We start from the raw sequence: 11,663 nt of genomic DNA on the forward strand, positions 1-11,663 counted from the left end.
TGTGGATGCTCTTTCCTGGCAGTGTTTACCCCGGACAGCGCGAGGAAAAGGAGACCTCTCAGTCTTTGGGGACCAAGACCAGAAGGACGGGCAGTGGTAGATTGAGTTTGTGGATTACACACTTTTCCAAAGTCAGACCTTTGAGGTACATGTAGTGATGCCTGTTTGAATGAAAGCAAACAAGATCTGTTGCTCTCCTCTCAGAATATAAACTCGGTCCTATACTTCTCGCCATCTCCACTGCTGTCGCCAGCATGTAGGCCGCCATCATCTTGCTCTCCTAGACCAGCCCAACAGCCTCCTAACTGTTCTCCCTGCCTCCACTCTCATCCCTCTACAGACCAGTCTCCACTCAGCAACTAGGGTGATCTTTTAAAAATATAAAGCACACCTTTCTACTTACGTGTTGAAAATCCTCCAGTGACTTCCTCTCATACTTGGAATAAAAACCTAAACTCCATCCTGATACTTACAAAGGCCCCATGGGACCTGGCCCCTGTCTCCCGCTCTGACCTCATCAGGGACCACTCTCCCCTTCATTCGCTCTGCTTCAGCCACACTGGCCTCTCCTCGCTTGAGCCCTTCTCGCCTGCCGCTCCCTCAGCCTGGGACGCTTTTCCCCAGGTCTCTTCACACCTTCCCTGACTGCCGTGTACACCTCTGCTGTTCTCTTCTCACATTGCCATCACCCAAAGGAACTGACTTCAAAGCACGTAAGAGTCTCTAAAATCATTATTTGTTTGTCAGCCCTCACTAGAATGTAAGCTTCATGAGACCAGGGAGCTCGAGTGTCCAGGCACAGTGAGTAGCACATAGTAGATGCTCAATAAAATGTTGAAATAATGAAAGAACAAATGAATAAATGAGTGAACTGCTCAGGGGCCTTCTGAAGAAAAACAATTTAGTTTATGTTACTGCCAGGGCTGCAGGCTGGGAAAGAAGGCAGAGTGGGCTGGGGGAAGGGAGGAGTGGTGGGGGAGGGTGGAGTAGCACCTCTGATTCTGTGCTGTGGGCCACACAGGGTGGAGTTGGGGCGGGGCTAGGTACAACCTCTAGGTGCTACTCTCAGCCTGGGCTTCCCTCCAGGCCTGGCGCACGGTGATCTTCACCTTGAAAGATTCAATCAGAAAGACCACCGTGGGGTTGCCCTCCAGGGAGGGCAGCTGCCCATCATCCGGGAGCTCCAGGTCGAACCTCTGCAGCAACCAGGCCGTGAAGAGGAAGAGCTCCTGGCGGGCCAGGATCTCACCTATGCAGGAGCGGGGTCCCGCTCCAAAGGGCAAGTAGCTTAAGGACGGCGAGATGAGCTGGCTCCCTGTTGGGTCCAAGAAACGTTCTGTGGACATGGGGAGACGTCAGCCAGTGGCCAGGGCAGGAGAAAGTCGAGGAGTGCTGCCTTCCTGATAGGGGGAGACACGGCCCTGCCTGGGGAGCCCCAGTCTGAGGAGGTGGACAGCCTTACTTGCGGGAACCCCAGCCCGAGGAGAGATACAGCCCTGCTCTCAGGTAGCCCGTGATCACACAGAGGAAATGGAATATTCAGGAAGGATGACAAGGAGGTGGTATTAACAGATGAAAATGCCACCATCTGTGGGGAGAGGGGACCAACTGAATGAGAGACATATGCCTAGAGGGCTTCTTGGAGGAGGAGATTTGCAGTTGGTGGGAGGAGAAAGTGAGAAACCCAGCTGTGAAGAGTTTGGGTGAGTCTAGGGTAGGTTGGGGGTGTCAGCAGGTCCAGGAGTTTTCTAGTAGCAAATGTGGCAGAGGGGAAGTGGTGCTGGAGTCCTGGAGCGCAGAGCCCAGGCTAGCTGGGCGGCTTGGGAGCAGGACAGAACAGGGACTCACCGGGCATGAACTGGTCAGGCTGGTGCCACTCCTTCTCGTTGTGATGCAGTGCCCACAAATTGATGATGACATTTGTGCCCTTGTCAACAGCAAACTCGCCGATGCTGCCCCAGAGAGGGAGAGATAAAGGGGGTCTGGAATAGTGTCCTACCCTACCTGCTCAGCCCCAAGCTCCACAGTTCCCCACCCTGGGGAAAAAGAGCTTTTTATTCCCTCATACCCACTCCCTCATCTTTTTCTCAGCTTCTGCCAGATGGAATATGAACCCAGCCCTCCTGCGGCCCTCTCTTCATGACAAGCACTTATGTATCAACACTCGTGTGTGTGGACGTCTGTGTCTGTCAGGGCTCATGGGTATGCGTTTTGAGCTGGTGCATATGTGTGTATGTTGTGGCTATTGGACTGAGGAGGAGCAGAGAGCACCTGGTTTTTCAGCCCAGACCACGTGTTTCCAAGCAGCAGGCAGCTTCTGAGGGAGGTCAGGTAGATCTGTGGATTAGTCAATGGCTGTCAGTGGGTGGTGGATACATTGATCAGTAGGGTTATGGGTAGGATGATTGGTAGTCAATGGTTGACTATAGGTTGACTAGCAAGCTGGGAAGGCAGGGTGGTGGAGGAGGCACCAGGTGGGCTGGCAAGCAGTGTTGAATGCATCATGGATGTTATGGGGAGGGAAGGCACACCTGGAGTCAACGATAGCCTTATGGGTGATGAGCATAGGGGCCACAGGCCGGATGCGAAGCACCTCTCGGATGGTGGCCTCCAGCAGAAGGAGGCGGTTCCGGTCACTGATAGTTGGTGTGCGGCTGAAACCCAAATTCTGGTCAATCTCCTCCTGGATCTTCTTCTTCAGCTGAGGGCCAGAGCAGGGTGGATGTGACCAGCATGCTTAAGCTGGGGAGAAGCATGGGCTTGGAAGAATCCCATTGTCATACCCAAAAGAGCTGGCCAAGACCCTTCTCCCTGAAGGCTCTGCAGCCCAGGCCCTGCTTCCAGAAGATGGGGCAGCTCCACCCTAGGGCCAGAGCCAATCACTGCTTGGGTAAGGGGCAAGGCAGCCCAGTCTTCCTGCATAGAAAGCCTGAAGATATTACCTGTCCCTGTTGCTGGGGCCAGAGGCGGGGCTGGCTGGGGTTGAGGGTGTTTGGGAAGACTGGAGGAGGAAGAAGCCCACCTGAGGATGGTGCAGCAGGAAGGCCACAATCCACTTCAGCACAGAGGTGGTGGTCTCCACACCAGCCCCAAAGACGTCCCCTACGGTGGTGAGAATGTGTTTATCCGAAAGCAGGTTTGAATCCTGGTCTGGGCCAGCATTGTTATTGTCTGAGTTCTTCTTGGCTTGGATCAGTACGTCCAGCATGGTAGTGATAGAGTCACTGTTGAAGTTCTCCTGGTTGGGTAAGGTTGGAAGACTGTGATAAGGAAGGAGCCCCGTCTGCAGCACCCTGCCATCCTTCCCTCCCAGACTGGAGATACAAAGTCTTCTTCCACTTGGAAGTGAGGAAGTGGAGTGGGGCTAGGCAGGACCTATGAGCTTGTGGAGGTAGGAGGCAGCACTGGGCTCTCTTTAAATTTAGGGGACAGGTGGGTCCCTTCTAGGATCTTCTTCAATTCCTCACTTTCCCACTTCCATTCATGTTAAGTCAGTTTTTATTGAGCACCTACTGTGTGCCAGGCTCTCTGCTAGGTGCTGGAGATCCTACAGTGTCCAAAATGGGCCCTAGCCTTGCTCTCACGACACTTTCAACCTAACTTGTAATCTCTTCTGCTCCATCACCTACCTTATGTTTTTCAAGGATTTGACTCAGCATTTCATTTCGTATTTTAACGCAATGCCTCATCTTTTCCAGGGTTTTGTTGGGGAAAATCTGGAAAGTAGAAGGAAATGTCAAATCCATTCCTTTTCCATTTTGTTCTCCAATTACCAGAATTGCTCCTGGAGGCAGATACTAGCTTTCTGTCTCTGGAGAGTTCCCACTCCAAACCCAACCTTCAGCCAAAATGGAAGGCAGGATGGGGGCACAGAATGGGACCATCAATGACAACTAGGACAATTCCAAAGAAGGGAGAAGGGAGTGTCTCCACCTCCCCTTCCCCATTCAATCAAACATCAAGCACTGATTGAGGGTCTACTTAATGGACTATGCCATGTGCCCAGCCCTTAGGAGTAAGATAGACTTGAGTCTGAAGCCTTGGGCAAGTTGCTTAACTTCTCAAAGCCTGTATTCTCATCTGTATGGGGGTAATAAAACCTACCTCCAAGGGGAATGCCATGATTAATGCATGTGAGGTGCTTAATACTAGGACATGGCAATTGTGAATATGTAAAGAAATGAGAGCCTTTACCATGAGTATTAAAATGCATGATTAAAAAGATAAACCTATTTATGTAGAGAAGCTGCAAGGTTTTAAGAGTCAGAAGAGGCAGAGGTCACCGTGGCAGAGGTGGTCAGGAAAAAGGTGGGTCTGGAGCTGGGCGGTAAGAAGAAAGAAGAATTGGGGACACTGTCAGGGCCTGCTGGGATCTGAAGGTGGGGCCTGGCCTTCTCCTCACCTTCAACACAGGGAATATGTCTACCATACAGTCCTGTTTCAGACTGTGCAGGATGCCTTCATTGTAGTTCTGCATGGTCTTCAGCTCGGGATCCCCATTCTTGTAGGAGGAGTTGAAGCAGAACAAGCAGATGACGTTGGTCACCGCCAGGGAGAGAGGCAAGGTCAAGTCTATGCTCTGTCCATTCTGGGTGGCCAGGAAGTCACACAATAAACTGACTTCCTTACATACTGAGGGGAGACAGGGGCATGAAGGTGGAGAGTTAAGCAACACCCTCACCCCCTCTCTACCAGTTCCCTAGTAGCCAGGGACAGTTAGCAGATGGCCACTAGATGGCAGCAATAGCCAAGAAAACACTAGGTTGAGCCACCCATCACCCTTTCCCCTCCGCAGCCCTTGTCTCTCTCCAGCAGCCCCAGGGGCCAGCCAGGCACTCACTAATCTTCTCCAGCTTCTGGTTGCCGTCCTTGAACAGGGCAAAGGTGGCCAGCACCAGCTTCCGATGCAGCTGCCAGGGGGCACCGTGGTCGGCGAAGGCGATACCCTTTTGGTTGTCTGACAAGATGTTTAGAGTTTCCTTTGGAGAGGAGGAAAGGCTGTAGAAATTAGACACCACCCACTCACACTTGCCCTGGGCCTCCTACAACCGGTTCCCCTTCCCGAGGGAGAAGGCAGGTACCTGCCATGCTGACTCCCCCGGGGGCATCTCTGCTCCACTCCGTGTGACTTTAAGGCCTTGGTAGGGCAGGGCCTAAGGCCCCTCTACTCCCAATTCCATGGGAGAGACAGAGTGAGGAGAAAGAAAGAACCCTGAATTAGAATGCAGGGGTCCTGGGGTTCAGTTCAATGATAGGGTGATCTCTGGGCCTCTCTTTCCTCGTCAGTTTCTGTCCAGGTGAAGGCAGCTGTGGCTACGAATGCGCTCTGAATTGTGCCTGTCCTGGGGGAAGGAGCAGGTGGGCTTATGGAGACTGAGGACCGCCCAGCCCTCTGCCTTTCCCTGGCCCCTCTGGGGAGTGCAGAAGGCATAGCAGCTCATCTCCTTCGTGTTGACCCTTCCCTTGCCAGGCTGTGTGCCCACCACAAGGCCACATCTGGAGAGTGTGAATGTCTTGCCCACCCAGTCTGGACTTGGGCCAAGCTGCCTCTTCCCAAAAAGCATGAAGGTTCACAGCCTCACCTCTTCTATCCCCTGACCCGCATCTGACTAGCCTTCTCCTTCCTCTTTGCCCTGGAGAGAAGAGCTCAGTAGAGTTGGAAGTAAGATAGTTGGCCAGGAGACCTGGCTGACTGGTTCAAGAAAAAATGAATCAACCCTTGGCTTGATCCAAGATGAGTGGCTGGGGGAACTTCCTGAGGTGTTCAGGGGAGAACTCAGCAGCACGGCGCTGGGATGGGGCGTTGGCAATGTTTCTGGATGGTTAGCCCCCTATTTCTCCCCCAGGAGCACCACAGAAAGCTCTGTAGGGTGGATCATCAGCATCCCTAAAATGCTACTGTGGATCAGCTGAAGCAGCTGTGGACAGCCCCAGGACAACAGCAATCCCAGCCCTCCAAGAGCCGGCTTACTTCTCTCTTGCACCTTCCCACAGGGGGCAGCAATTACTACCCCCGTTTCCCACCTGAAGAGTAACTTCATAAAGGCTATTTATTGAGCACTTACTGCTCTGGGCTCTGAGCTAAGGCCTTTATATGCACTATCTCAGTTAATTATGGAAGTCTGGGCTCAGAGAGATCATTACCCAGTTTAGGGGTGAGATGACTGGAGTGAGGGCTCCCTGAACCCCTCAGACTCCCACCCCACTCCACTCCTGAACAGCTCAGAGAATTAGGTCTTCTTTTAATTCTTCCTGCCTGGTTAGAAGCTGGGTAGGGTCTGAGGAGTCGCTGCCCACCCATAGCCCTGCTAGTCTGTTTTTGGAAGAATTATAGGTTGTTGGAGCTGGAAGGGTCCTTCCAGGCATGGTCTTGGCTGAAGAACTGAACAACTGCAGGGGGTGGTGAGAGAGGAGGGATGATAGGCACTGCTTACCACTTGGGGCCGCCCGGAGAACTCCTTGCCCTTCTTGATAAGCACCTCCTTGGCTAGCTGGTGGTGGCCGACAATCACTGTAGTCTTGGCACCCATACGTAAGGAAAAGATGGGGCCGTATTTTTTCTGAAGCTTGAAGAATTTCACGTGCAGATGGCCGTGTCTGGGAAGGAACGGCAGGCTGCCCACCAAGGGCAGGCACGGGAGGCTCTTGGGGTACTTGGCGCCAGGGCACTTAACCTTGGGCCAAAAGAAATAGGCTATGGCAAACAGCAAGAAAGCCAAGAACTCCCACATGGTGGCCGGTCTTGGCAGGCAGGACAGACAGCTGTGGAGTGGAAGAACTGTAGCCACACTCAGGCACGAGGAGGCCTTTATAAGGGCTGCCCTAATCTTCACCTTGACTTTGTATTATCTCTTGCCTTGTGGACGTTTATCCTGGAGTACAGCCAGGCCTGAGCCCTCTCCCACGATGGAGAGAGGAATGAGAAGTGGAGGCCTTTTCAAGGACTGGTTCAACTCCAGGGCAAATGTCTAGAGGAGGGCCTAGGTAAGGGGAGGACAGCTTCCTCCTCCCTGGTGTTCCCCATCAGGCAATGTCCCCAGGGTGCACCTGAAGCAAACGGTATCTGGGTCAGGAATCAAGGCTTGGGAATTTCCATGTTGTAAATCAAAATCAGTGGGCAGACAACATCGTCAGGAGGATTACAACCAGCGGGGACTGTCAAAGATATTTTATCCAGTCTTATCATTTAACAGCTAAGGAAAGTGAGGCCTTGAAAAGTCAGGCTTGTATAAGGTCACACAAGACAGTGACGGCAAGAACTCAGATGTCCTGACTCCTGGTTTGCTGCTCTTTCCAGAGGCCGTGAAGCCCTAGGCTTGAGAGCATGGGCCCTAGAGTCAGATAGGATTGGGTTCAAATTCTAGCTTGGCCACTTTCTAGCTATATGACTTGGGCAAGTTACTTAACTTTTCTTAAAAAATTGTTTTTATTATGTTAAAATATACATAACATAAAAGTTATAATTTTAACCATTTTTAAGTATACAATTCAGTAGAATTAAATATACTCACAATATTTTACAACCATTGCTGTTATCTACTTCCAAAACTTTTTCATCACCCCAAAAAGAAACTGTTGCCCACTAAGCAATAACTCCCCATTTCCCCCTCTCCCAACCCCTGGTAACTTCTAATCTACTTTTTCCCTATGAATATGCCTATTTCATATAAGTGGAATCATATAATACTTGGTTTTGTGTGTCTGGCTTATTTCACTTAGCATAATGTCTTTGAGATACATATCAGAACTCACATATCAGAACTTCATTCCTTTTTATGACTGAATAATAAAGTATGCACATTGGCAGATCACCCCCAGAGATGAATCTGTTCATCTATTATATGGATATACCACATATTGTTTATGTGTTCATTCATTGATGGATACTTAGGTTGTTTCTACCTTTTGGCTATTATAAATAATGCTGCTATGAACATGGGTGTACAAGTATCTGTTTGAATTCCTGTTTTCACTTCTTTTGGGTGTATACCTAGGAGTGAAATTGCTGGATCATATGGTAATTTTATGTTTACTTCTTTAAGTTTCAGTTTCCTCTTCTATGAATGAGAATAATAATAGAATATACTTCTCAGGGTTGTTGTGATTCAATGAGATAATGCATACCTGGCATGAAATAAATGCTCATTCAATATTTCCTTTTATCATTATTAGATCAAAATGAGCTTCCTAGTTTTCCAGAGCTCTTATTAGTAGATATTCTTGACAGACAAAATCCTCATCTTCTGTTGCAAACCTTCAGTGGCTCAATCAGTATCTATCAATGATTTGATATTACCAGATGAAGTCACAGCCCCAAGGGAGTGGACATTCTTGGTGTCAATTATCATAGAAGAGGTAGGTCCTCAGACAGGCAACCAGGATTCATGGAGTGAGACTCGCAAAGTTGGGAGATGGAATTTCTGCTGCTCTCTGGGGTGATCTGCCAGTGTCTGTACTTTGAGAAGTACAGAATGGTGTGAGGGCTGTGGGAATTAGGCAGGAAGGCAGCAGGTAGGTGAGCTCATGATGAAGATGAGCCAGCAAGGTCTTGTAAGCCAGACTGTCTGGTTGCCCTTTAATCCAAATGTTCAAATGTGGTTCAGACTTTTAAGGCCATTTGTGGTCAGAGGTCTGGGTTGTGGTAGTCAGAGAAACCTTCTTGAAAGAAAGGAGATTTGAGCTAGGCCTCGAAGGAGAGTTAGGACTTTGAGGCAGAGGTGTGGGGACTGGGTGAGGAAGGGCTCTGCTGGAAGGGAGAGCAGCAGAGTCAAATAGGCGGAGGCTGGAAGGGGCATGATGTGTGTGGGATGGTGGTGGTCCTGACTGCAGATGCAAAGGAGGGGTGCTGTGGGGATCCCTCAGAAATAAGATCTGATGGGTGCATTGAATCAGGCTCTGAGCCCTGAAATGGAAGGCTAGGGAGGATGGAGGAGCTATGGAAAGTTCTGCAGCAAGGGAGTGAAAAGGAGACAGTGGTGTTTTAGGAGGTGAATCTGGTATCAGTGCCAAGGTAGACTGGATGAGGAGATCTTGTGTAAAATTGACAGCTGGGCGAGAAGTAGGGAGGCCTGAGTCCCATGATCTAGACAGGGACCTAAGTGGTGTCAACCAGCTGGTAGAGAAATATGTATGAGAACTTTCTATTCCTAAAGTGAATGCCAAGGTGATTCTCTGATATTTCACCTCATACCACAAACAAGAAATGGGAATTTTATTATTATTATTTTATTGAGTCATATTGGCTTATAATATTTTGTAAAAAAATGAGAATTTTTTTAAAAAAACTGTTTCACATCCTCATCACTATCTTATAAAAACTATACATGATAACTGCAGAAAATTTGGAAAATGTGGATAGCTAAAGATAAATGAAAAATTTGAAATGTATTTTTTAACCTAAATGAGGCCATATTGCATTTTTTTTGGACATTGATATTTTTCTGTTATTAAAGACATTTCTACAACATTATTATTATTATTTTTTTAAAGATTTATTTATTTATTTTCCCCCCAAAGCCCCAGTAGGTAGTTGTATGTCACAGCTGCACATTCTTCTAGTTGCTGTATGTGGGATGCGGCCTCAGCATGGCCGGAGAAGCGGTGCGTCGGTGCGCGCCCGGGATCCGAACTCGGGCCGCCAGCAGCGGAGCGCGCGCACTTAACCGCTAAGCCACGGGCCAGCCCAACAACATTATTTTTAATCGCTCCGTATTATTCCATTGTATGTATATCATATGTATAGCGTAGCTTATTTAACTGATACTATATTGTATTATTGGACAGTTAGGTTGTTTCTGTTTTTGTCTTTGTTGATGATATAAACAACACTAAGAAATAGCCTTGTAGTGAAACCTTTGTGCATAACCATTAATATTTTCTTAGGATAGAATCCTAAAAGTGGAATTGTGGTCAAAGGCTATGTATACATATTTTAAAGACTTGTGACAAATACTGACATTTCTGAGATGTATTATATTAATAGATTTCTTGGTATCCAACCATTCCTAGAATAATAGTAACTTATCCAGAGTGTCTTCTTTTAATATAGAATTGGAGGGGCCGGCCCTGTGGCTTAGCAGTTAAGTGTGCGCACTCCGCTACTGGCGGCCCAGGTTCGGATCCCGGGCGCGCACCGACTCACCACTTCTCTGGCCATGCTGAGGCCGAGTCCCATATACAGCAACTAGAAGGATGTGCAACTATGACATACAACTATCTACTGGGGCTTTGGGGAAAAAAAAATGGAGGCGGATTGGCAATAGATGTTAGCTCAGAGCCGGTCTTCCTCAGCAAAAACAGGAGGATTAGCACGGATGTTAGATCAGGGCTGATCTTCCTCACAAAAAATAAATAAATAAATAAATAAATAAACATAGAATTGGATTCTCTTTGTAATTTACTTAGGATTTTCTTTCTTTTATATCTCTAGCCATATGAAAAATTAGGCTGTAATTTTCCTATTTATGCATTGTCAGGTTTTGGTATTATGATTTTCTAGGTTTATAAAGTTATTGGAGAAACTTTCAATCTTCTTCTATATCCTAAAGCAGATTAAATAGCATGGGAATTATCTATTCTTTGAGACTTGAAAGAAGTTTTCAGGTCCTAGGGCCTTTTTTGGAGAGAGAATTCTCTAACATAATTTTCCAGTTTCTTCAATAGTTATTGGTCTCCTCAACTCTTCTCAGTCTTCTTGAGTCAATTATGGCAATTAATGTTTCTTAAAATTTTGTTTTCTATTTTTTTCTTGACTTGGCTTGTCAGAAGTTTTATTAATATTTTCAAAGAATTTCCCTTTGGTTTTATTCAAGTCTTTGATTGTTGTGATTTTAATTTGGTCTCAATGTTGATAAATGATTAATGCAAAATATCCTGTGTAACTTTATACTAGAATTCAGACAGAAAGCTTGTATGAATTTCACTTCCCTTGCATCCCTGTTTTCCTCATTTCTTGTCTAAACCATAAGCCCCATTATTTACTAGAGCTGAACCTATGACTCGGGAACTCTATTCTTAGGTATATAACCAACAGAATGTGTACATATGTTCACCAAAAGTCATGTTCAAGAGCATTCATAGCAGCACTATTTGTAATCATCCAAACTAGGAAAAAACCAAATAGTTTTTGATTTGTAGAATGGATAAATTGTCATACATCATACTTTACAGAGGTGAGAATACTATACAGAGATGAGAATGAATGAACTGCAACTACATGCACCAGCGTGGATGAACCTCACGAACATAACATTGCATGAGGAAACTAGACTCATAAGAATGCATAATGTATGGTTTTAAGTCAAAAACAGATAAAACTAATCTATAGTTACAGAAGTCAGGTTAGTGGTTACCTTGGGGTTGGTTAGTGGCTGAAATTGGTCTCAATGGGGAGCTTCTGGGGAGCAGGTAATGTTCTGCTTCTTGATCTAGTTGCTGGTTACACAGGTATGTTCACTTTGAGCTGGACACCAATTATTTGTATGTATGTTATACTTCAATAAAAAGTTTACTTTAAAAAGTTGGGTGTCTATAGAGTTTGTGATCTTCCTGAGATTGTATGCAAATTATGTGTGTATTTATAAATATATATTTTTCTGGAGAGAAGATCATAGCTTTCATCAGCTTCTCAAAACAGTGACTTCACCATTGGCTCAAGGTTCCCT

General features: G+C 47.0%; 1 protein-coding gene across 1 annotated transcript; it reads right to left on the bottom strand.

The window, feature by feature from the left end:
• Positions 1-889: 889 nt before the first annotated feature.
• On the bottom strand, positions 890-6,926 carry LOC131407400 (steroid 17-alpha-hydroxylase/17,20 lyase). The gene is made up of 8 exons (XM_058543898.1): positions 6,435-6,926; positions 4,841-4,979; positions 4,403-4,632; positions 3,630-3,716; positions 3,023-3,238; positions 2,532-2,701; positions 1,849-1,952; positions 890-1,336 (listed from the first exon to the last, which is right to left on the bottom strand). The coding sequence occupies exons 1-8, from the start codon at positions 6,729-6,731 to the stop codon at positions 1,053-1,055; spliced, it is 1,527 nt and encodes a 508-aa protein (XP_058399881.1). The 5' UTR covers positions 6,732-6,926; the 3' UTR covers positions 890-1,052.
• Positions 6,927-11,663: the final 4,737 nt, after the last annotated feature.

This window comes from Diceros bicornis, chromosome 6 (genome assembly GCF_020826845.1).
Source record: "Diceros bicornis minor isolate mBicDic1 chromosome 6, mDicBic1.mat.cur, whole genome shotgun sequence".
NCBI lineage: Eukaryota > Metazoa > Chordata > Mammalia > Perissodactyla > Rhinocerotidae > Diceros > Diceros bicornis.